Consider the following 27208-nt stretch of genomic DNA (forward strand, 5'->3'; position numbering starts at 1 on the left):
CATGAGAAATTCCATCATTTGGTGTTTTGTCGATGGTGGTGGAAAACACTCTGTCTCGTATCGCCCCCACAACCACTCCAGTGACCACTCTTGCCCTGTGGATGGGGGCATTGTCATCCTATGGGGGCAAGGGCATGGAAGCCAAAATAATGGGCAGCCCAGCATTTTTTATACAAGACCCTAAGCATGATGGGATGTTAATTGCTTAATTAACTCAGGAACCATACCTGTGTGGAAGTACCTGTTTTTAATATACTTTGAATCCCTTGTTTACTCAAGCGTTTCTATTATTTTGTCAGTTACCTTTATTAGGCAACACCAGGTACAGATCTTCCTCCTCCAATCCATACCTTAACTATTATTTGGGGAAATACAAAGCTGGCCCAAGATCAGAATCTAGGGGCAACCTTATCTATAAAATGAACGCAGTCTTAAGGCAACAATAGTGCCACCTGGTGCAGAATCCTGAAACTATTTTCCAGCCCATATGGTAGTGAAGTAGAGAATGCTTCTATAGTGTTACTTATTTAGATACCCTAATACGAATGAATCACAGTTTTAGTTATATAAAATACATGAATATCTAATACATCGTTTTTTTCTGAAACTTGTCTAATTTAGTCGAGCATGCTGTACTGCTGGCCTACAGACCAGTTAAAATGATGAGTGAGACTGGTAACAGAAAACTGTTTAGTCAAAAATGGAACTGAAAAATATAGAGTTAAGAAGTATTACATTTCATGAAAAAAAGGGATCCTAGGAAAAGTTACCCTGCAGTTTTAGGAGGTATTTGTTGTACAGGTAAAGGTGTAGGTGAAGACAGTTTTAAAAGTCATTCATAATATTCTCAATGGCTCACTAAACAGGAATGTATTACATTGATTGTCATCAATCAATCACTGAATAGCACCATATGACAGTACAATTTGAACAAAATCAGAAAAGCTACCTTCCATAAGAAACGTAGAAACAATAAGCATGGCCATAAAGGTATAGTGCCTATGTCCATTCATACACACTATGCTTGTCCGATTAAAAACATTAACAAATATTATTATGAGGCAAGACATGCACATTATATATATTATTTGATTCATAGAAGCTTGTATGTTGGTTAATATGTGGGAAAGTGTGGCTACCTAAAGTCATGGCTAAAGTCTTTCCAACATTTGATGGAGGCAGGTACAGTAAGCCAATGGGACCTGACAATCTCATGTTGTCTTCTTCTTGACTGCAATCAATTGGCTGAATGTCTGCAGGCCCCAGTACAGCAGGGAGATGGAGACAAAGGCCTACAGAAAGAGAGATAGGGAGAGAGATAGGGAGAGACAGAGAGAGAGATAGGGAGAGACAGAGAGAGAGAGAGAGAGAGAGAGAGAGAGAGAGAGAGAGAGAGAGAGAGAGAGAGAGAGAGAGAGAGAGAGAGAGAGAGAGAGAGACGTTAGGCCAATGTGTTCTTTACTTTATTAGGTGTCTGTGAGTACTGACTGACTCATTTTACACCTACATCTTGTTGGGACTAGATGCTGTTCGTGAGCACTTACCCCAAACAAACATTCATTTTTTCCAAAATACTCTGGATTGCTTCAAAGTAGATTTTATTTGCTTCATCCTCTTACCCTGATTTTTGGTGTACCATTGTATGCATTCATTCATGTACACTGGACATGATGGTCAGACTGACAGATCTAGATACATAGGTTAGTAAGGAAGGATCGATCGATATTATATCTGCCCCACAATTGATAAAGGAGAATAAAAACACAGCATCATCTTTCACTTAATACATGACTGAAAGAAGACACAGAAGAACTGTGAGCCAGACATTTTAGCACGGGACATATAAGGAACAGCAAAGGTTAAGGAGTAGGGCAAAATCATCTCCCATGATGCTCTCATGTTGGGGTCAAGAAGTCGAACGCCACGGGGGAATATGCCAGAACATTCTGCCAAAAGCTGTCCTGTGGCGCCTGTCCCTCCTCCCCCGACCCCCTTTCACTCTGTGATCTGGCCCATAAACTGCATCCTACCTCGCAGAGCAAAGCCAAACCAGGCCCCTGTCCATCACAGGCAACGGCCTGATGGGAAAAAAGCAGCGTTTCCTCTGGACGCCACAGCTGTTTTCCTCCGAGAGGGAGAGTGGGAGGGAGTGAGAGCACAACAGGGCCTGGAATGTCCCTCCGCTTTTCCGCCCCTCACTACCTGTCCTGGCAACAGGTTCCCCACTGAGGGAAGGAGAGGACGGAGGGAGGGAAGGAGAGAGAAAGGAGGGAGGGGGGGAGGGAAGGAAGGAAGGAAGGGGGGGGGGGGTTGAAGAAAAGAGAAAAGGAGAGGGAGGCAACCCGGGCTTGAGACCAAAGCCTCAACGTCTAGGGCGGACATACCTTTTTACACTGCAGCACTTTACAGAGACATGACGTTGTGATGTGAGCTGTACCCATCCCAGAGATGGATTGGGATCGAAAGTGAAGCAAGGCCTCAGGAGTACCCCACAAATCACATAACAGGCCGAGCTGTCTGTTGGATCGACCGGGAGTACAGTATTGGTTCTACTCCCATCTCTCTGTTGGCCGTTTTAATAGACTTCTCTGGGAAAATACTGCATGTGGGATAGATTACATGCGGAAGCGGGGGTTTGATCGTCTGCAAATAAGCACTACGAACAGAGAACACTGGTTCACCAAGTAGGAATCTCAACAAATCCACTCTCACTCACTTTGTTTTGATTTCAAGAGAGGGTAGTTCGTTAGAGCACCAATGAGTCAAACAAATGGGCTCAGAGCAGGACAAATAGAAATGCATGTGGTAGATCTTAATTTCTGAGTAGTTTCTGTTTTCTTGGGTCCAAATCAAGATATGTTTCTGACCAAGGAGGATACACTTATACAGTAATGTCGAGACTGCATTGACTATTCGGCCATCATGTGATAAATAAAGTGATATATTGAATAGTCAAGAAAGCTGCCACCAGGTGAGAGGGTAGCCTTTCCTCTCATACCTTTGACTCCCAACCTCCTTACATTGGGGTACCTGTGGCTGTCCTGGGCAGTAGGGGGGTTAAGATGGTGGAGCCCTGAGTTCTCCCATGCAGCTGCACTCATGATTGAAATGAAAACAGCGCAGAATGGGTGCTGTCAGGAGTGTGATATATGACTTGTAATGGGATGTTTCCAGAGCTCCCCTCCCGTCCATATGGCTAGCCTGCCTGCCTACAGTACACATTAGGAGAGAGAGGGAGGGAGAGAGAGAGAGATGCAATACTCAAACATCTGCATAACAGGGCTAGGAGATTCTTAGACACAAACACATACTCCCTCATTCGCAGGCAGGGATACACACGAGTGCACACACACGCATGTGTAGGTATGTATGCATGCATGCATGCAGTGCATTCAGAAGGTACTCAGACCCCTTGACTTTTTCCACATTTTTTTTACATTATAGCCTTATTCTTAAATGTATTAAAACACATTTTTTTCCCTCATCAATCTACACACAATACCCCACAATGAAAAAGCATAAATGTATTAAATATTTTATTTACATAAATATTCAGACCTTTTGCCTTGAGACTCGAAATTGAGCTCAGGTGCATCCTGTTTCCATTGATCATCCTTGAGAAGTTTCTACAACTTGATTTGAGTCCACCTGTGGTAAATTAAATTGATTGGCCATGATTTGGAAAGGCACACGCCTGTCTATATAAGGTGCCATTGTTGACAGTGCATGTCAGAGCAAAAACAAAGGCATGAGATTGAAGGAATTGTCTGTAGAACTCCGAGACTGGATTTTGTCAAGGCACAGATCTGGGGAAGAGTACCAAAACATTTCTGCTGCATTGAAGGTCCCCAAGAGCACAGTGGCCTCCATAATTCTTAAATTGAAGAAGTTTGGAACCACCAAGACTCTTCCTGAGCCATCGGGGGAGAAGGGTCTTGGTCAGGGAGGTGACGAAAGACCCGATGATCACTTTGATATAGCTCCAGAGTTCCTGTGTGAAGATAGAAGAACCTTGCAGAAGGACAACCGTCTCTGCAGCGCTCCACCAATCAGGCCTTTATGGTAGTGGCCAGACGGAAGCCACTCCTCAGTAAAAGACACATGAAAGCCCACCAAACTCCAAGTAAATAATAGCCTCAAAGAAGAGAAGAAAGTAAAAGTGCAATATGTGCCATGTAAGAAAGCTAACATTTAAGTTACTTTTTCAGAACATGAGAACATTTGAAGTCAGACTGCTCTATCAAATCATAGACCTAGTTAGTTATAACATGATAACACACAGAAATACGAGCCTTAGGGCATTAATATGGCCGGATCCGGAAACAATCATCTCGAAAACAAGACGTTTATTCTTTCAGTGAAATACGGAACCGCTCTGTTTTTTATCTAACGGGTGGCATCCATAAGTCTAAATATTCCTGTTACATTGCACAACATTCAATGTTATGTCATAATTAGGTCAAATTCTGGCAAATTCGGCGGCCCAAACTGTTGCATATACACTGACTTTGCATGCAATGAACGCAAGAGAAGTGACACAATTTCACCTGGTTAATATGAACTACTAACCTGGATTTCTTTTAGCAAAATATGCAGGTTTAAACATATATAGTTCTCTGTATTCATTTTAAGAAAGGCATTGATGTTTATGGTTATGTACACATTGGAGAGATGATACCGCATCGATTATATGCAACGCGGGACACGCTAGATAAACTAGCAATATCATCAACCATGTGTAGTTAACTAGTGATTATGATTGATTGATTGTTTTTTATAAGATAAGTTTTATGCTAGCTAGCAACTTACCTTAGCTTACAGCATTCGCGTAACAGGCAGTCTCCTCGTGGAGTGCAATGTAATCAGGTGGTTAGAGCGTTGGACTAGTTAACTGTAAGGTTGCAAGATTGAATCCCCTGAGCTGACAAGGTAAAAATCTGTCGTTCTGCCCCTGAACGATGCAGTTAACCCACCGTTCCTAGGCCTGTTATTGAAAGTAAGAATGTGTTCTTAACTGACTTGCCTGTCACGCCTTGGTCATTGTATTTTGTGTTTTTGTTATATGTTTGGGTAGGCCAGGGTGTGACATGGGTTTATATGTTGTGTTTCGTATTGGGGTTTTATTAGCATTGGGATTGTGTATGATTAGGGGGGTGTCTAGTTAGGCTTGGCTGCCTGAGGCGGTTCTCAATTGGAGTCAGGTGATTCTCGTTGTCTCGGATTGGGAACCGTATTTAGGTAGCCTGAGTTCACTTTGTAATTCGTGGGTGATTGTACCTGTCTCTGTGTTGTAGTCACCAGATAGGCTGTAATTAGTTTCACGTTACGTTCTGTTGTTTTTGTATTTTGTTTCAGTTATTTCATGTACTGCGATTCTTTCATTAAAGTCATGAGTAACCTACACGCTGCATTTCGGTCCGTCGAATCACCCACCTCTCACGGACCGAGCAGCGTCGTAGACAGCTGGAGCAGAAAAAGGAGGACGAATTATTCGGAGAATGGACATGGGAAGACGTGTTGGATGGTAAAGGTTGTTACACTTGGGAGGAGATATTGGCTGGAAGAGATCGCCTCCCATGGGAACAGGTGGAGGCACTAAGGAGAGCAGAGGCAGCCGGAGATAGGAGCCGACGATACGAGGGAACACGGTTGGCAAGGAAACCTGAAAAGCAGCCCAAAAAAATATTGGGAGGGGGCTAGAAGGGAGAATAGTTATGCCAGGTAGGAGACCTGCGCAAACTCCCTGTGCTCACCGTTGGGCTAGAGAGACCGGGCAGGCACCGTGTTATGCTATGGAGCGCACGGTATTTCCAGTGCGGGTGCAGAGCCCGGTGCGGCACATACCAGCCCTTCCTATTGGCCGGGCTAGAGTGGGCATCGAGCCAGGTAAGCTTGGGCAGGCTCGGTGCTCAAGAGCTCCAGTGCGCCTGCACGGTCCGGTCTATCCAGAGCCACCTCTACACACCAGTCCTCCGGTAGCAGCTCCCCGCACCAGGCTTCCTGTGCGTGTCCTCGATCCAGTACCACCAGTTCCAGCACCCCGCACCAGGCCTCCAGTGCGCCTCGCCTGTTCAGCGCAGCCAGCGCTTTTCTCCTCTCCTGCGCTGTCGGAGTCTCCCGCCTGTTTAGCGCAGCCAGAGCTTTTCTCCTCTCCTGCGTTGCCGGAGTCTCCCGTCTGCCCAGCTCCGCCAGTGCTCCCAGTCTGCCCAGCGCCGCCAGTGCTCCCAGTCTGCCCAGTGCCTCCAGTGCTCCCAGTCTGCCCAGCGCCGCCAGTGCTCCTAGTCTGCCCAGCGCCGCCAGTGCTCCCAGTCTGCCCAGCGCCGCCAGTGCTCCCAGTCTGCCCAGCGCCGCCAGTGCTCCCAGTCTGCCCAGCGCCGCCAGTGCCGCCAGTCAGCCCAGCGCCGCCAGACAACCAGTCTCTTCCAGATCTGCCAGACAACCAGTCTCTTCCAGATCTGCCAGACAACCAGTCTCTTCCAGATCTGCTTGTCAACCTGAATCTTCCAGTTCCGCCAGCCAGCCAGGATTTACCGGAGCCTACTACCTGCCTCAGCTTCCTCTCAGTACTGGGCTTCCTCTCAGTACTGGGCTTCCTCTCAGTACTGGGCTTCCCCTCAGTACCGGGCTGCCCCTCAGTCCCGGGCTGCTTCTGTCCCGAGCTGCCCCTCTGTCCTGAGCTGCCTCTCTGTCCCGAGCTGCCCCTCTGTCCCGAGCTGCCCCTCTGTCCCGAGCTGCCCCTCTGTCACGAGCTGCTCCTCAGTTATGTGGGGATCTGGGTGAGGACTATTAGGCCATGGTCGGCGGAGAGGGTGGATTATCCCAGGACGCGAAGGGGAGGAACTAGGACATTAATGGAGTGGGGTCCACGTCCCGAGCCTGAACCGCCACCAAGGACAGACGCCCACCCGGACCCTCCCTATGCTCTTGAGGTGCGTCCAGGAGTCCGCACCTTAGGGGGGGGGGGGGGGGGGTTCTGTCACGCCTTGGTCATTGTATCTTGTGTTTTTGTTATATGTTTGGGTAGGCCAGGGTGTGACATGGGTTTATATGTTGTGTTTCGTATTGGGGTTTTATTAGCATTGGGATTGTGTATGATTAGGGGGGTGTCTAGTTAGGCTTGGCTGCCTGAGGCGGTTCTCAATTGGAGTCAGGTGATTCTCGTTGTCTCGGATTGGGAACCGTATTTAGGTAGCCTGAGTTCACTTTGTAATTCGTGGGTGATTGTACCTGTCTCTGTGTTGTAGTCACCAAATAGGCTGTAATTAGTTTCACGTTACGTTCTGTTGTTTTTGTATTTTGTTTCAGTTATTTCATGTACCGCGATTCTTTCATTAAAGTCAGGAGTAACCTACACGCTACATTTCGGTCCGACTCTCTTCTTTCAACAGACGAACGCCGTTACATTGCCTAGTTAAATAAAGATTAAATAAAGGTGTAAAAAATAATAATAATAATAATTTAAAAATTGGCCAAATCTGTGTCCAAAAATACCGATTTCCGATTGTTATGAAAACTTGAAATCCATTCCGATTGATCGGTCGACCTCTAGTCTGGAGGAAACCTGGTACCATCCCTACGGTGAAGGATGGGGTGGCAGCATCATGCTTTGGTGATGTTTTCCAGCGGCAGGGACTGGGAAACTAGTCAGGATCGAGGGAAAGATGAACGGAACAAAGTACAGAGAGATCCATGATGAAGTCCTGAGTGTTCTGGAGCAGGTTCTCAGACTGGTGCGAAGGTTCACCTTCCAACAGGACAATGGCCCTAAGCACACAGACAATGCAGGAGAGGCTTTGGGACAAATCTCTGAATGTCCTTGAGTGGCCAAGCAAGAGCCCTGGCTTGAACCGGATCGAACATCTCTGGAGAGACCTGAAAGAAGCTGTGCAGCGACGCTCCCCATCCAACCTGACAGAACTTGAGAGATTCTGCAGAGAAGAATGGGAGAAACTCCCTAAATCAAAATCAGATCAAATCAAATTGTATTAGTCACATGCGCTGAATACAGCAGGTGTCACAGCATAATAACCTTACAGCATAATGCTTACTAAAAGTAACAAGTAATTAAAGAACTGCAGTAAAATAACAATAGCGAGACTATATACAGGGGGGGTACCAGTACAGAGTCAATGTGCGGGGGCACCGGTTAGTTGAGGTAATATGTACATGTAGGTAGAGTTATTAAAGTGACTATGCATAGATGATAACAACAGAGAGTAGCAGTGGTGTAAAGGGGGGGGGGGTACAAATAGTCTGGGTAACCAATACTGTACAGGTGTGCCAAGCTTGTAGCATCATACCAAAGAAGACTCAAGGCTGTAATCGCTGTCAAAGGTGCTTCAACAAAGTATTTAGTAAATGGTCTGAATAGTTATGTAAACGTGATGTTTCAGTTTACATTTTTTATTAAATTTGCTAAAATGTAAAAAAAACTGTTTTTGCTTTGTCATTACAGGGTATTGTGTGTAGATTGATGAGGGGGGGGGGAAACGATTTAGTCTATTTTAGAATAAGACTGTAACTTAACAAAATGCGGAAAAACTCAAGGGGTCTGAATACATTCCCGAATGTACTGTACATGCACTCAAATACACACACATGCTCGAAGGTAGGCACATGGACATATATGTAGCAAACACACACATGCTCCTCTCCTGCTGGGTCTAGTTCCTCCCTCTTCACTATAAGCAGACACACTTGACTCCTGTCTTTGAACCCAGTCAACAGAGAGATGCTGAGCAGGTTAATGTCTCTCCAGAGAGGCTACTCTGTCTGGTGCTTAACAACTGTACAAGAGCCATGGGAAACACTCTCCAACACAAACACAGAAACACAGATAAACGGGGACACACACACAAATGCACGTATGCACGCATGCGCAGACACCCACGTAAAACACATATAGCTTGTGCAGTAGTAATGTAGCAAAATAGTCATGATGAAGTCACAAATGGACTCCTGCAGTGTCTCAGTCTACTCTTTCCACTCTTATAGGCACTATGTTCTCCAAGGATGTCAGAGGACAGATCCAAGGTCACTACAAACCTATTTGGTCCATGAGGCCTTTCCCCTTTCTACTGTTCTGGGGTCAGCGAAAGTGAAGGATAATTCACCATCCCGACCTCCTGGCTGTGTGTCTACACACTATTACACTGTCATTACTGCAAAAGCCATAGGCTTGGCACATTCTAAAGCCACAGCCATGGAAGTTTAGGGTCATGTCTCAAATGGCACCCTGTTTCCTTTATAGGGCACTACCTTTGAGCATAAGGCCATAGGGCTCTGGTCAAAAGTAGTGCACTTTATAGGGAATAGGATGCCATTTGGGATACACATTGTAAGCCTCAGCCATGAAAGTCTCGATCTTACTAATACCCATAATGCTCTGTGTGGCTCCAGCGTTGAGGCGGCCCACTCCGGAGAGCGCAGGCGGAAAGTTGGCAGCCGCGTCGCGACGGGAGCGGGTCCAGAAACAAGGGATGAAAAAACAAAGGAGCGAGAAAGAGAGAGAGGGAAAGAGGGGGAGACTTCTGCCTTGCAAAATCAAGCCCGGTGTGCTTTGATGGAGCAATCAGGCCAAGGCAAAGCCCTAGAACTAGAGTCTCAGTGGACGTTCTGTAAATCAGTTCAATGGGATTCCACAGAGAAGGGCGAAGATGGATGGAACTCCAGGGGCTTGTAAGAGAGAGAGAGAGAACAATCCTTCCCTACCCTCCTTCCCTTCTTTCGCTCCACCTCCACCTCTGTCTTCTCCTCCCTCTCATCCTCTACTCTGTTAGCGTATTGTACTGTAGGAACCTGGAGCATGACCACATTCAACCATCCTGGCTAGTGGCTAGTAGTGGCCGGGGACTTTAATGCATGGAAACTTAAATCCGTTTTACCTCATTTCTACCAGCATGTTAAATGTGCAACCAGAGGAAAAATAACTCTAGACCACCTTTACTCCACACACAGAGATGCGTACATACAAAGCTCTCCCCCGCCCTCCATTTGGCAAATCTGACCATAACTATATCCTCCTGATTCCTGCTTACAAGCAAAAAATAAAGCAGGAATCACCAGTGACTCGGTCAATAAAGAAGAGGTCAGATGACGCAGATGCTAAGCTACAGGACTGTTTTACCAGCACACACTGGCATATGTTCCGGGATTCTAGAATGCTAGAGGCATCATTACAGAACCTGGTTCGATTCCAGGTTGTATCACAACTGGCCGTGATTGGGAGTCCCATAGGGCGGCGCACAATTGGCCCAGCGTCGTCTGAGTTAGGGTTTGGCTGGGATAGGCCGTCATTGTAAATAAGAATTTGTAGGTTACAATTTGTAGGTTACAATAAAGGTTACAATTCTTCCGGTGGCATTAAGGAGTATACCACATCAGTCACTGGCTTCATCAATAAAAGCGATGACGTCATCTTCACAGTGACCGTACGTACATACCCCAACCAGAAGCCATGGATTACAGCAATATCCTCCACTGAGTTATAGGGAAGTGCTGCCGCTTTCAAGGAGCGGAACTCTAACCCGGATGCTTATAAGAAATCCTGCTATGCCCTCAGACGAACCTAAAAAAACGCAAAGCATCAATACAGGACTAAGATTGAATTGTACTACACCAGCTCCGATGCTCGTCGGATGTGGTAGGGCTTGCAAACTATTACGGACTACAAAGGGAAGCACAACTGTGAGCTGCCCAGTGACATGAGCCTACCAGACAAGCTAAATTACTGGCAAGCAACACTGAAGCACACAAGAGAGCTTCAGCTGTTCCGGATGACTGTGTGATCATGCTCTCCGTAACCGATGTGAGTAAGACCTTTAAACAGGTCAACATTCACTAGGCCACAGGGCCAGACGGATTGCACTCCGAGCATGCGCTGACCAACTGGCAAGTGTCTTCACTGACATTTTCAGTGGTAAGGGTAGGTAACAACACATTTGTCATGCTGACCCTCAACACGGGGGCCCCTCAGGGGTGCATGCTCAGTCCACTCCTGTACTGAATGTTCACCCATGACTGCATAGCCAGGCAGGACTCCAACACCATCATTAAGTTTGTCGATGACACAACAGTGGTAGGCCTGATCACCGTATCATGACGTGCCCTGGGAGGAGGATCATAGCCCCCCCGCCCCTCTCTCTGTCTCTCCACAGTTTTATGACTTTACGACAGGTCATAAATACCTGTTAGAAACTGCCATGCAGTGTTGAGAGAGTCTACCAGAACAAAGAGACTTGGACAAACTCCTAAATCCCCAAAATGGGAAAATTGAACAATATTTCCACTTCTGAGAATGTGGAAATGGTCCATGGACACTTAAGGGACAGTTATGACGAGTGCATTTCATTTTGTGATTTCATGAAGGACAGGAAACACACAAAATGGTATCTCTTAAAGTGTACATTTCCCATTCCTAAATATTGTGAAACGTATGTGATTAAACCTGAAACTATTTGTGTGTAATGAAATATTAACCTTCTAAATGAGAGTATGGATTTTCATATAAAGATGAACTAGTCAGTGGTCACACCCCCATGAGTCCAGACATCACATTAGGCGTCATAGAACCACCCCTTCTTCGACAGAGGATAAAATTCACATCAGACTAGAAAACATGCAGCTGACACAACATGTTTAAATAGTTGGCACTACAACTCTACCAAAGGACAAGAACATACCACGTGGAGCATTGGCTACACGGCTGGAAATGGTTCAACTCTGAGACTATCGGTCACTACAGAATACAAGCAAATCTTAGACGTATAATTACTAGTCTGGAGCTAGAAGTTACGTAAGTCTAGGACAAGAATACCGACAACAGCCGAAGCGTCTATTCCATGATAACATTTCTGAATGATACTCTGCAGTATCCATCCTAACCACTTACAACCCTGAAAGACATTGTGACTTCTGGGAAAGTTAACCAGAGACTCTGATGAACCCTACAGGACGATCGAGGATTCCAACAGAGAAGACAACAACAACATACGGGCGTAAATATATATACACATTGCAATTATTCTCGAATGAGCGGACGTTCACGTGCAAAGGATTAGCATTTCAATGAATATAATTATAGACTGTGTGTAGTGAATCCATTTTGTCTTTCCCGCTCTCTGTCCCCACCCCTTTCCTTTGACTACCAAGCCGTCATACCGGTTTAGCCCCTTTTCTGTCATTGTTAGTAAGCAATATCTACTGTTTGTTTGTGATGTATTTCCGTGATTATTTAGTTAGTAAATAAATAGTTAAGACAATTTGTATATTGCTGATTCATTATGGAAACTAGGGTTCGTGCAGATAACCAAGAATTTTACGAAGTTCAGATGAGACTGATAGAAAGTAAAGAATAATTCATGACTGATTGATACCTGAAATGTAAGAGATTTTTTAGATCTCTAAGAGTTCATTCGGAAGACGGAACTCCTTAAATAAACTTCTCCGTGGTGCCCCAGGTTATTAATGAGTCAATTGTTGCATGATTGAATTAAATTACGTAATCAATTAAATGTTAGGTATCAATTTGATAAAATAGCATGTCATCACATTAATGATAGTCACAGACACAACAATCGACAACGATGAGAGGAGGAGGTCAGAGACCTGGCCGTGTTGTGCCATGATAACAACCTCTCCCTCAACGTGATCAAGACAAAGGAGATGATTGTGCACTACAGGAAAAGGAGGACCGAGCAAATCCCCATTCTCATCAATGGGACTATTACTACTATCACCAACAATCTAGTATGGTCCTAACACACCAAGACAGTTGTGAAGAGGGAACGACAAAGCCTATTCCCCCTCAGGAGACTGAACTTATTTGGCATGGGTCCTCAGAAAGTTCTACAGCTGCACCATTGAGAGCATCTTGACTGGTTGCATTACTGTCTGGTATGGCAACTGCTCGGCCTCCGACCGCAAGGCACTACAGAAGGTAGTGCGTATGGCCCAGGTCATCACTGGGGCCAAGATTCCTGCCATCCAGGACCTCTATACCAGGCAGTGTCAGAGCAAGGCCCTAAAAATTGTCAAAGACTCCAGCCACCCTAGTCATAGACTGTTCTCTCTGCTAACGATTGGCAAGCGGTACCGGAACGCCAAGTCTAGGTCCAAAAGGCTTCTTAATAGCTTCTACCCCCAAGCCATAAGACTCCTGAACAGCGAATCAAATGGCTACGCAGACTATTTCTTACTTATCTATTTTTTACCTTACACTTATTTTTCTTAAAACTGCATTGTTGGTTAAGAACTTGTAAGTAAACATTTCACTGTAAGGCCTACACCTGTTGTATTCGGCTCATGTGACAAATAACATTTGATTTGATTTAGTACTGGGGTTGGAATAGCATGACAGATTAGCGTAGGGGTTTGTGGTCCTCCTTTACTCCTCGTCATCCTATTTTTCCTCATCTACCTCCTCATGAGTAAATGACAAAACATCTGTGACGAATTCCCAAGAACAACATAAGGAGAAAGTTACAGATGGACAAATATACCCCCCCAAGAAATGCTAACCTCCCCTGTTATTGTAATGGTGAGAGGTTAGCATGTCTTGGGAGTGTGATATAAAATGCTAACCTCCCCTGTTATTGTAATGGTGAGAGGTTAGCATGTCTTGGGAGTGTGATATAAAATGCTAACCTCTCCTGTTATTGTAATGGTGAGGGTTAGCATGTCTTGGGAGTGTGATATAAAATGCTAACCTCCCCTGTTATTGTAATGGTGAGAGGTTAGCATGTCTTGGGAGTGTGATATAAAATGCTGACCTCCTCTGTTATTGTAATGGTGAGAGGTTAGCATGTCTTCAGGGTATGATATCTGTGCATCTCTAACATTCTCAATTCCAAAGTGCTGGAGTACAGAGTCAAAATAATTTAAAAAATTGTCACTGTCCCAATATTTATTGGAGCTCACTGTTATGCTCAATGTTATTACATTGGTTAGATTAGAAAGTGAGTATGTGTGTTTGTGGGTGTGCGTGTCTGTGTTTCTGTTTCTTTTTGGGAGGGATAAGCTCCCCTGCAACAAAGATTGCCTTGCATTATATGATTCACTGTGAGCAAGGATCTATTTTGGGTTCCATGTAAAAACCCTCTGGGGAAAGGGTTCGACCTGGAACCAAATAGGATTCAACCTGAAACCAAAAAGGGTTCTTTAAAGGGTTCTCCTATGGGGACAGCCGAAGAACCCTTTTAGGTTCTAAACAGCAACTTTTTTTCTATCCCCAGTGTCTGTCTGTATCTATGGCTTCAGTTTATTATATTGTGACTAATACCTACAGAACTTGTTTTGAGAGCGTTGTTGTTGCGGCATGGAATTTGGACCAGTGAGACAACAGCTGGATTTCAAGGAGAAATGGCGTATGAGTTTGTAAGTACATAAGTGTTTCCTTGGATTGTAAATTTGACATCTAGTCATGTTGTATATTATTGGTAATGGTTTTGTATTTCATTGATGAATCATTTACGATTAAGGGTCAATTAATTATTTAAACTCCTAAGACAACCATTATGGTGTGCTTTGGTTTTTGAGGATATCAAGACATTATTCATAAAGTGTCTTAGAGCAAGAGTGCTGATCTAGGATCAGTTTTGCCTTTAGCTCATAATTAATAATATTATATGGACGGGGCCGCCTGATCCTTAGATCAGCACCCCTACTCAGAAATGGCTTTCATGAATTACCACAAAAAACAAGCAATCTATTTAGATTTCCATGGCCTTACCTGGCATGAGCCTTGACAACACATATAAACCATTTCTTACTGTTGAGTGACGTGAACCCCAGCACATTGACGGATACTATTTCACACAGGCAGTAGTTTGGACTGTTTACTTGGAGAAAACACTATTAGCCCACACTTCTTTCAAATCCCTTCATTTTTGCCAAAGAGGAGATTTGTTTTCCATCCCTGGGAGCATTCAGATGATGTCATTCTCTCAGAATTTCCATAGCCCCAAATGATCCCTTAACCTCAGGCGTTTCAGTGTGTTTCTGCTACCAGGCATTCTCTCTCAAAGGGCTCGAACGCTAACCTCTCACCCCTGAAAATTAGCTAGTGGAAACAGATCTCTCAGATAACAGTGGATTTTCACTGATTGCTGTCTTATCTTTTCATTCAGGGTTGGGGTGTCAACAATGGGTGGAACTATGGGTTTATGGGACATGTTGTTTTTGTAGATGGGTCAGGTGTTGGGCTAGATAAGAGCTGCCATAAGCTGAGGTGAGCTTTGGTGTTCACGTGAACTTGATAATATTGTTCTGACTCAATGGAGTAAAAAATTCCCCCCTCAAAAATATTGAGAAAATCTAAATAAGTGTTACACAAAATAGAGGATGAATGAATAAGTTATGACGATTTCTGGCATACTTGTGGATTCAGTTATATACTGTTATATGAGCCCTGCTCACAGCGAAAAGTGCCAACTGCAAACAGACCCTCATTGGCAAAGTAGCCTGCGCATGATACTGAATCCGACTACAGACAACAACCTTTTTCTCATTGATAGTGCAGTAAGTGACTCATTTTGAATACAAAGTGACTCATCATTCTCACAGCAGGGCTGAGAAGAGCCGCTCAGAGGTTCCTTCTCCAATGCACCAGTCCACGGGAGGACAGGTGTATTTTTATTAGCTCTCTTAAATTGCTATGACTTCACTAGTCAGGGGGTTAACCTGTTGGGAGAGTAGCTCCTTAATGACTGTGAGTCCAACCTGGCTCTACAGCACATTACACCCTTACACCTTCAGGCAGACAGACCATGAGCCTAAAATACATATGTTACATCATTACAGGCCAGTCCTCCCATGTCTCAATGCTCAGCCCCTAATCATAACCACACACGGATACATGTACGCACAAACACACACATGCGGTGTACATCACCGGGCATACACACGCACATACACACACACGCAAGCTTGCAGGCACACGCATACACACACACACACACATACATACATATAAACACACACACACACATATATTCTCTCTCTCACACACACACATACACACATTTATATACACACACAAACACAAACAGTAAATAAAAATATATATACAGTTGAAGTGGGAAGTTTACATACACCTCAGCGAAACACATTTAAACTCAGTTTTCACAATTCCTGACATTTAATCCTAGTACAAATGCGCTGCCTTAGGTCAGTTAGGATCACCACTTTATTTTAAGAATGTGAAATGTCAGGATAAGAGTAGAGAGAATTATTTATTTCAGCTTTTATTATAAAGGCTAAAGAAGGCCAGTTTTATTGCTTCTTTAATCAGGCCAACAGTTTTCAGCTGTGCTAACATAATTGCAAAAGGGTTTTCTAATGATCAATTAAGCCTTTTAAAATGATAAACTTGGATTAGCTAACACAACGTGCCATTGGAACACAGAAGTGATGGTTGCTGACAATGGGCCTCTGTACGCCTATGTAGATATTCCATTAAAAAATCTGCCGTTTCCAGCCACAATAGTCATTTACAACATTAACAATGTCTACACGGTATTTCTGATCAATTTGATGTTATTTTAATTGACACATTTTTTTTGCTTTTCTTTCAAAAACAAGGACATTTCTAAGTGACCCCAAACTTTTGAACGGAAGTGTATACACACACACACACACACACACACACACACACACACACACACACACACACACACACACACACACACACACACACACACACACACACACACACACACACACACACACACACACACACACACACACACACACATATATTCTCTCTCACACACACACACTTTACGCCCGCCCACACACCACCATTCTACCTAATACAGCCTGGCTCCATGTGTGCCACTCAGACAGTGGGTGTGGGTGGGGAAGGGAGGGTGAGAGGTACCCCAACCTTGGTTTACAGGTCAAGCCTGCAGCTTTACAAGGGAAATCTCCAGAGCCACTATAAATACCACAGTGAGCTTTAAGGGTGCTGTATATCACGCCAGTGGGCTTTAAGTGCTTCAACTCAACCTATTTTTTTGTAGTTCTTTTTTTAATAGTGGAATCGAATGAGTGATTACTTTCAGTCCCCAGCGTTAATTGATCGGCGCGACTTCAAAATGCCTCCCGCCAGCAACTGAGTTGGCCGTTCACCTCACACGTCAGGACAATATATCATTACTGTACCTCGGGTTCTTTGCTGCCTCACTTGTAGTAATGGGGAACGAGGTACAAAGTCAGGAAACGTTTCATGAAAATTGTAATGCTTTTCAATGGGCACCAATTGCTTAGGCGACATTTATTACGCTCCAACTGAAATACTGAGACATTGAATAGGACCTAATGACTCATTCGCAGAAAGAGTACATAAAACAAAGATGTCATGGAGAAAGTACTGCCATGTAGCATGTAGTGAATAAGTCACAATGAAAACGTTTTTCAACTGTTTTTAGTTGTTTTTATCATCTTGAAAAAAAAGGGTCTGGGGAAAAAACTCCAGTCTCCTTTTTGAACACCTGAGTGTGCAGATGTGGAGTCACGCAATAAAAGTAACGATTCAGCCGCAGTGCTCATGTGCGAATCTCATCAGCCAGCTTTGGTTAGCGGCAGACTAGACTAATTGGTTCCAAGTGTTGCAGTTCGCACTGCCTGGGATGCATGGAACAAGGGAGTGAGAGTGAGATAGTGTGAGAGAGTGTGTGAGAGAGAGAGAGAGAGAGAGAGAGAGAGAGAGAGAGAGAGAGAGAGAGAGAGAGAGAGAGAGAGAGAGAGGCCAGTAATGAAAGGTCAGCCATGATCTAGAACTCCACCGCAAGTGACATACATCGCAGGTAAATGTGGGGCCAGTGACGGTTCACGCACACACATAGTCTCTCTCTCTCTCTCTCTCTCTCACACACACACACACACACACACACACACACACACACACACACACACACACACACACACACACACACACACACACACACACACACACACACACACACACACACACACACACACACACACACACACACACACACACACACACACACACACACACACACACACACACACACACACACACACGCTAACGCACACGCACAAACACAATGAGGCACACTGGACACATACAGGGATACACACTACTGTATTGGCCTACTGTTACACCTAAACACAGTGCAGCTTCATCCACAGAGCATGGCTGGCTACAGGAAGGGCCAATGCTCTAACTAGACCAAATGGCCCCTAAAGACTGGCTGTCGACTCCGCTCATCATCAAAGTGGCAACTCCCCCCACACACCACGCCCCACGCATCCCTCCATCGCCTGGAGGGCATTCTGCTAGTTGCACTACTTTCTGACACTCTTTGACATGGTCGTCGTTAAAAACAATATTCTTATTGATTGGTTAATAGGGTTGTATTACACTAATTGTTACCTCTGAAAGTATGTTTCAGTCTCCTTGTCACGTACAGTATGTCTGTATTTTCTAGTAAAATGTTTGGGACAATGAAATGGTGTGGATAAATGCCTACTTATAGCTCTAGCTTTCCATTACAGTAGGATACCGTTATCACACCTCTATGCCCTCAGACGAGGGCATAAATGATAGATTAGCACATCGTATCATTCTCCAAAAGGGGTTTCTAAAAATGGTTTGTAGTAGCAGCATGGTCAGTCTCCTACCTCAATGGGCACAAACAGTGGTGCTGGTGCAGTCATGTAGCCATATCGCAGCAGCATCATCATCAGAACACAGCGCAGCAACTCCAACATGGGTGCCGTTGGCCTGCATAGGGAAAGAACGTAACAACCGCCAATAAGGAACTGGTTGAAGTGGCATTTCGACTCATTTGATTCAAGTCAATTCAGTCATGGTATTGAAATCCAATAGATATGAGAGAATCTATTGATCAGTCATTATTGAAGTGTTTTCCATGTCAATTTTCTAAATTGTTAGACTTAAATTGGGTGGCCCACATAACCTTGAAGTGGACCAATCTGTGTGTGCAAATTCCAAGCTATTTACAGTGATGGATAACAGTACAGTAACAGTGATATGTGACAGTACAGTACCGTTGGTCAATGATGAAGCCAATGGAGGTCAGACTGAGTAGAATGTAGCCAGTCATCATCATAACAGTCAGCTGGGATAGCATCTATAACATAAACACACAAATAATGCTTATCGTGAGAAAAAGTTATGGGAAAAATACAATAAACATCAAGTACAGATGTAGGATCTTAATTTGAAAACCCTGTGTCGGGAGAACTTTCATGCAATGCGGGATACATAGAACTTAAAAGTGTATTTCAGGTTTAACAAAGCTTCTGATATTTGTCTTTCCTCGTTGAAATTTCAGACTTGATTTTCCCTTACAAAAAAATGTATCAACCCCTACAAAAATGCCCATAATTTATAATCAACATAATAATTCACGTTTCATCTTGCTGTAGGATTCTTTTTCTGTTGAAGCAAACTGGATCAAATTAAGATCCTGCATCTGTATGGTGAATTATGGGCACTGGAGATTTGACTACGAGTGAAGTCATGAACCATGTCCCTTTTAATAGCCCAGACTACACATCTATACACAGTAAGCATTTATATTACATCTAGGTCCTCTACACAATGTAGTGTAGAGTCTTGCCAGTAACTGTGACTCACACAATTAAAGCAGCCCCAGCACCTCTCTGATTCAGAAGGGTTGGGTGGAATGCGGAAGACACGTTTCGGTTGAAGTCATTAAAGTTGTGTAACTGACTAGGTATCCCCTTTCCCTTTCTCACGCTCAATATAATAGGCATATTACCTCTGACCATGTCTGTTGAGTCCCGCTAAGGGACTTGACCAGAGTGGAAGACGTTGCGGTGCATAGCTCTCAGTAGCGCTACATATCAAGCCAAAGCAAACACTATGAAGAACACTAGTCCTATACTGTACACATTGACATTGACCTCGGTGAGCTGTTTGCGTTTTGTTCGCACGCACAACCCCAACCTGTGGATGGATACATCAGTGGCGAAAATGCATGGCCTTAAGTTCCTAACCTAAAAGACAGCTGTAAGACTAGCCTCTCCTAAGGGACGCGATTGGTCTGCCAGAGCAGGGGTTGGATCTTCAACACTCCACCCAGAGGCCCTGACATGCAAGCCTCACTGGTCTCCTTCCATGCAGTGCATACACAACAATGTACATTCCCAACAGGCCATATATGGCATCAACATATCAACAGGAAGCAATAAAGTAGTATTTCTTAATGTTTATATGGTACAGGCCCTGTAATCGTTATACCCCATATTCCCCTAACCCACACGTGGGAAAGTATAGGCGGGGCGCTACTGTATGTATTCAATTGGGGCAAAAAAGAGGTTATGAATAAACTATACTAAAACGTTTCCATTACATGGATTCCAAAGACACACAGTAAACTTAACCATCACTAGAGTCAGTAACACTTAAGGCGAGGTCTAAATTGGCAGTAATACAGTAACTACACAGTTATTGTAAGCTAATTACCAATCTATTCAGCATTGTATTATTTGGTCATTGTATTTGATTTATTTATTACATTTTATTAGGTTATTATGCTGTCTTGTACCCACTGGTACTGTTACCCAGGAGACAAAGCAGCTCAGTGAGGTTACATGATCTTTACTTTGGCTATCTCTACCCTGGGGGAATGGACCCTAGACACAACTTAAATGATTGGATTTTCATGCCGGCTCAGTGCGCACATTTTTGATTTTGTCCCATATAATATTTCAACGATAACACTGAATGAAAATAAATGAAATTCACCACCTGTTAGTGCTTCAGTGACTCCAGCACTTGACTGATAATGTTATTCTTTCTATATTATATTATTATTATTATTATTATTATTATATTCTCCTTCACGTCTCTATGGATTAAAATGAATTTTTTAAAATTATTTTTATTATTATTATTATTATGATTATCATCACTACCATTATTATTTTCAGGACAAGAGATTGGTTGGATTCTGAGTTGAGGAATTAGCGTTTCGACTTGGTCAATTTACCTGTCTGTTCTCATCGTACAATTACCCAACCTGAAATCATCTTGTAGCGACACGAGGGCTGTGCATCTTGTAGCGACACGAGGGCCGTGCATCTTGTAGCGACACGAGGGCCGTGCAACTTGTAGCGACACGAGGGCCGTGCATCTTGTAGCGACACGAGGGCCGTGCACCTTGTAGCGACACGAGGGCCGTGCATCTTGTAGGGACACGAGGGCCGTGCACCTTGTAGCGACACGAGGGCCGTGCACCTTGTAGCGACACGAGGGCCGTGCATCTTGTAGCGACACGAGGGCCGTGCATCTTGTAGCGACACGAGGGCCGTGCATCTTGTAGCGACACGAGGGCTGTGCACCTTGTAGCGACACGAGGGTCGTGCACCTTGTAGCAACACGACACACACACACACACACACACACACACACACACACGGGCCGTGCATCTTGTAGCGACACGAGGGCCATGCATCTTGTAGCGACACGAGGGCCGTGCATCTTGTAGCAACACGAGGGCCGTGCATCTTGTAGCGACACGAGGGCCGTGCATCTTGTAGCGTCACGAGGGCCGTGCACCTTGTAGCAACACGAGGGCCGTGCATCTTGTAGCGACACGAGGGCCGTGCATCTTGTAGCGACACGAGGGCCGTGCATCTTGTAGCGACACGAGGGCCGTGCATCTTGTAGCGACACGAGGGCCATGCATCTTGTAGCGACACGAGGGCCGTGCATCTTGTAGCGACACGAGGGCAGTGCATCTTGTAGCGGCACAAGAGCCGTGCATCTTGTAGCGACACGAGGGCCGTGCATCTTGTAGCGACACGAGGGCCGTGCATCTTGTAGCGACACGAGGGCAGTGCATCTTGTAGCGACACGAGGGCCGTGCATCTTGTAGCGACACGAGGGCCGTGCATCTTGTAGCGACACGAGGGCCGTGCATCTTGTAGCGACACGAGGGCTGTGCATCTATACCCATGGTGTAATTAAATCAAATCAAATATATTTGTCACATACACATGGTTAACAGATGTTAATGCCAGTGTAGCGAAATGCTTGTGCTTCTAGTTCCGACAATGCAGTAATAACCAACAAGTAATCTAGCTAACAATTCCAAAACTACTACCGTATAGACACAAGTGTAAGGGGATAAAGAATATGTACATAAAGATATATGAATGAGTGATGGTACAGAGCGGCATAGGCAAGATACAGTAGATGGTATTGAGTACAGTACATACATATGAGATGAGTATGTAAACAAAGTGGCATAGTTAAAGTGGCTAGTGATTCATGTATTACATAAAGATGCAGTAGATGATATAGAGTACAGTATATGCGTATACATATGAGATGAATAATGTAGGGTATGTAAACATTATATTAGGTAGCATTGTTTAAAGTGGCTAGTGATATATTTTACATAATTTCCCATCAATTCCCATTATTAAAGTGGCTGGAGTTGAGTCAGTGTGTTGGCAGCAGCCACTCAATGTTAGTGGTGGCTGTTTAACAGTCTGATGGCCTTGAGACAGAAGCTGTTTTTCAGTATCTCGGTCCCAGCTTTGATGCACCTGTACTGACCTCGCCTTCTGGATGATAGCGGGGTGAACAAGCAGTGGCTCGGGTGGTTGTTGTCCTTGATGATCTTTATGGCCTTCCTGTGACATCGGGTGGTGTAGGTCTGCAGATGACTTCGTCAACCATTTTGAAAAGAAGGTCGACGACATCCGATCCTCGTTTGCTAAGTCAAACGACACCGCTGGTTCTGCTCACACTGCCCTACCCTGTGCTCTGACCTCTTTCTCCCCTCTCTCTCCAGATGAAATCTTGCATCTTGTGACAGCCGGCCGCCCAACAACCTGCCCGCTCGACCCTATCCCCTCCTCTCTTCTCCAGACCATTTCCGGAGACCTTCTCCCTTACCTCACCTCGCTCATCAACTTATCCCTGACCGCTGGCTACGTCCCTTCCGTCTTCAAGAGAGCGAGAGTTGCACCCCTTCTGAAAAAACCTACACTCGATCCCTCCGATGTCAACAACTACAGACCAGTATCCCTTCTTTCTTTTCTCTCCAAAACTCTCGAACGTGCCGTCCTTGGTCAGCTCTCCCGCTATCTCTCTCAGAATGACCTTCTTGATCCAAATCAGTCAGGTTTCAAGACTAGTCATTCAACTGAGACTGCTCTTCTCTGTATCACGGAGGCGCTCCGCACTGCTAAAGCTAACTCTCTCTCCTCTGCTCTCATCCTTCTAGACCTATCAGCTGCCTTCGATACTGTGAACCATCAGATCCTCCTCTCCACCCTCTCCGAGTTGGGCATCTCCGGCGCGGCCCACGCTTGGATTGCGTCCTACCTGACAGGTCGCTCCTACCAGGTGGCGTGGCGAGAATCTGTCTCCTCACCACGCGCTCTCACCACTGGTGTCCCCCAGGGCTCTGTTCTAGGCCCTCTCCTATTCTCGCTATACACCAAGTCACTTGGCTCTGTCATAACCTCACATGGTCTCTCCTATCATTGCTATGCAGACGACACACAATTAATCTTCTCCTTTCCCCCTTCTGATGACCAGGTGGCGAATCGCATCTCTGCATGTCTGGCAGACATATCAGTGTGGATGACGGATCACCACCTCAAGCTGAACTTCGGCAAGACGGAGCTGCTCTTCCTCCCGGGGAAGGACTGCCCTTTCCATGATCTCGCCATCACGGTTGACAACTCCATTGTGTCCTCCTCCCAGAGTGCTAAGAACCTTGGCGTGATCCTGGACAACACCCTGTCGTTCTCAACTAACATCAAGGCGGTGGCCCGTTCCTGTAGGTTCATGCTCTACAACATCCGCAGAGTACGACCCTGCCTCACACAGGAAGTGGCGCAGGTCCTAATCCAGGCACTTGTCATCTCCCGTCTGGATTACTGCAACTCGCTGTTGGCTGGGCTCCCTGCCTGTGCCATTAAACCCCTACAACTCATCCAGAACGCCGCAGCCCGGCTGGTGTTCAACCTTCCCAAGTTCTCTCACGTCACCCCGCTCCTCCGCTCTCTCCACTGGCTTCCAGTTGAAGCTCGCATCCGCTACAAGACCATGGTGCTTGCCTACGGAGCTGTGAGGGGAACGGCACCTCAGTACCTCCAGGCTCTGATCAGGCCCTACACCCAAATAAGGGCACTACGTTCATCCACCTCTGGCCTGCTTGCCTCCCTACCACTGAGGAAGTACAGTTCCCGCTCAGCCCAGTCAAAACTGTTCGCTGCTCTGGCTCCCCAATGGTGGAACAAACTCCCTCACGATGCCAGGACAGCGGAGTCAATCACCACCTTCCGGAGACACCTGAAACCCCACCTCTTTAAGGAATACCTAGGATAGGATAAAGTAATCCTTCTCACCCCCCCCCCCCCTTAAAATATTTAGATGCACTATTGTAAAGTGGCTGTTCCACTGGATGTCATAAGGTGAATGCACCAATTTGTAAGTCGCTCTGGATAAGAGCGTCTGCTAAATGACTTAAATGTAAATGTAAATGTGTCCTGGAGGGTAGGTAGTTTGCCCCCGGTGATGCGTTGTGCAGACCGCACTACCCTCTGGAGAGCCTTACGGTTGTGGGCGGAGCAGTTGCCATACCAGGCGGTGATACAGCCAGACAGGATGCTCTCGATTGTGCATCTGTAGAAGTTTGTGAGTGCTTTTGGTGACAAGCCAAATTTCTTCAGCCTCCTGAGGTTGAAGAGGCGCTGCTGCGCCTTCTTCACGATGCTGTCTGTGTGGGTGGACCAATTCAGTTTGTCTGTGATGTGTACACTGAGGAACTTAAAACTTACTACCCTCTCCACTACTGTTCCATCGATGTGGATAGGGGGGTGTTCCCTCTGCAGTTTCCTGAAGTCCACAATCTTCTCCTTAGTTTTGTTGACGTTGAGTGTGAGGTTATTTTCCTGACACCACCCTCCGAGGGCCGTCACCTCCTCCCTGTAGGCCGTCTCGTCGTTGTTGGTAATCAAGCCTACCACTGTTGTGTCGTCCGCAAACTTGATGATTGAGTTGGAGGCGTGCGTGGCCACGCAGTCGTGGGTGAACAGGGAGTACAGGAGAGGGCTCAGAACGCACCCTTGTGGGGCCCCAGTGTTGAGGATCAGCGGGGTGGAGATGTTGTTGCCTACTCTCACCACCTGGGGGCGGCCCGTCATGTAGTCCAGTACCCAGTTGCACAGGGCGGGGTCGAGACCCAGGGTCTCAAGCTTGATGACAAGCTTGGAGGGAACTATGGTGTTAAATGCGGAGCTGTAGTCGATGAACAGCATTCTCACATAGGTATTCCAGATGGGTTAGGGCAGTGTGCAGTGTGGTTGAGATTGCATCGTCTGTGGACCTATTTGGGCGGTAAGCAAATTAGAATGGGTCTAGGGTGTCAGGTAGGGTGGAGGTGATATGGTCCTTGACTAGTCTCTCAAAGCACTTCATGATGACGGAAGTGAGTGCTAAAAAATTTCAGTCTCTCGATGTGCAAAACTGATAGAGACATACCCCAAGCGACTTACAGCTGTAATCGCAGCAAAAGGTGGCGCTACAAAGTATTAACTTAAGGGGGCTGAATAATTTTGCACGCTCAATTTTTCAGTTTTTGAGTTGTTAAAAAAGTTTGAAATATCCAATAAATGTCGTTCCACTTCATGATTGTGTCCCAATTGTTGTTGATTCTTCACAAAAAAATAAAGTTTTATATCTTTATGTTTGAAGCCTGAAATGTGGCAAAAGGTCGCAAAGTTCAAGGGGGCCGAATACTTTCGCAAGGCACTGTACATACATGGACATGAGTTATTGCCAGGCCAAGGTCCTAACTTTGTTATTTTCCCTGGAAATTCTGATTACAGCATCCTAAAGGCTATTTTGGTTGGGAAATGGTTGACTTGGCAATTAAGGAGTTTGTGTTCACTGTTAGACCACCAGCTGCTATGCTGCTGTTTCATGCGCTGGTGGCCAATAAGAGGAGGGAACTCTTTGATTGTGGGCCTATGTGGAGGGGGGACCACAACTAAGGGAACACCATGGAGGTAGGAATCACATGAAGACAGGCCATTTTGTCTCAGTTTGAAGGGCTGGATGGGACAGCACATTTTGGCTAACCAAAACTATGCCTGGGGAAAAAAGCAGTCCAAAGATAACTACTGAATTTTTTTTAAAGAGGGGGGGGGGATTTTGGCTCTGAGAGTGGAAAATAATAGACAAAGGTTATTTTAAAGAGGACTGACAGTGAGTCATTCTGACTTGATGGTAGCCGAGTCACTATTTTTCTGGGTAAATACTGTAGAAAAACAACCCAATGAAGAATGTCATAAGCTAAAATAAACAGAATGTTTGTGACTTCTTTCCTTCAGAGAAAATGAAAATGACATTATTTAAAATGGCTCAAATAAGATAGAGCCCATGTGTTTTCAATCCCAGTTGATTATCTATGACTGGTAACTTGGTGCGGCAGCGTAGCCTTGTGGATAGAGTGTTGGACTAGAAACCGAAAGGTTGCAAGATCAAATCCCCGAGCTGACAAGGTACAAATCTGTCATTCTGCCCCTGAACAAGGCAGTTAACCCACTGTTCCTAGACCAGTTAACCCACTGTTCCTAGACCAGTTAACCCACTGTTCCTAGACCAGTTAACACACTGTTCCTAGACCAGTTAACCCACTGTTCCTAGACCAGTTAACACACTGTTCCTAGACCAGTTAACACACTGTTCCTAGACCAGTTAACACACTGTTCCTAGACCAGTTAACCCACTGTTCCTAGGCCGTCATTGTCAAATAAGCATTTGTTCTTAACTGACTTGCCTAGTTAAATAAAGGTAAAACACATTTCAAAAAACTCTTGGGATTGACAATACATACCAGCCTTGACTCAAACAGATCCTGGTAAACACCCAACAACATTAGACCATGTATGCAGACATAGACTTTCAGAGCCAGAGGCCAACTGGGATTGAATGGCAGCTCTTCTCCAGTAACCTATCAATGACATAATAAAAAAATATTAAAACAGCAATTTAATACAGCTTCACAAAAGATGAGACAATATAACATGATTCCTGAATGCTGCGATTCTTTAACATGGCTCATCTTTACGCACATAATAAGATACTTTGAAATGATTCACTACAGAACATCTATACTGTATGTACTTTAAAACTTTGTTTAAAACACCAAATTGTAGAGAACTACAT

The 27208-nt window shown here is 45.1% G+C and overlaps 1 protein-coding gene across 2 annotated transcripts in view; it reads right to left on the reverse strand.

Annotated features, from left to right (window-relative positions):
* Window positions 1-676: 676 nt before the first annotated feature.
* The window catches only part of agmo (alkylglycerol monooxygenase), a 43441-nt gene continuing 16909 nt past the window's right edge, over window positions 677-27208 (reverse strand). For both annotated transcript variants that reach the window (XM_046314043.1, XM_046314044.1), the window contains 4 exons: window positions 26877-26993; window positions 19036-19118; window positions 18646-18748; window positions 677-1292 (listed from right to left, as the gene is read on the reverse strand). In XM_046314043.1, coding sequence (XP_046169999.1) covers window positions 1212-1292; window positions 18646-18748; window positions 19036-19118; window positions 26877-26993 — 384 coding nt within the window. In that variant the 3' untranslated portion in view covers window positions 677-1211. The remainder of the gene's footprint in view (window positions 1293-18645; window positions 18749-19035; window positions 19119-26876; window positions 26994-27208) is intronic.

The sequence above is a fragment of the Oncorhynchus gorbuscha genome, linkage group LG19 (assembly GCF_021184085.1).
Source record: "Oncorhynchus gorbuscha isolate QuinsamMale2020 ecotype Even-year linkage group LG19, OgorEven_v1.0, whole genome shotgun sequence".
NCBI lineage: Eukaryota > Metazoa > Chordata > Actinopteri > Salmoniformes > Salmonidae > Oncorhynchus > Oncorhynchus gorbuscha.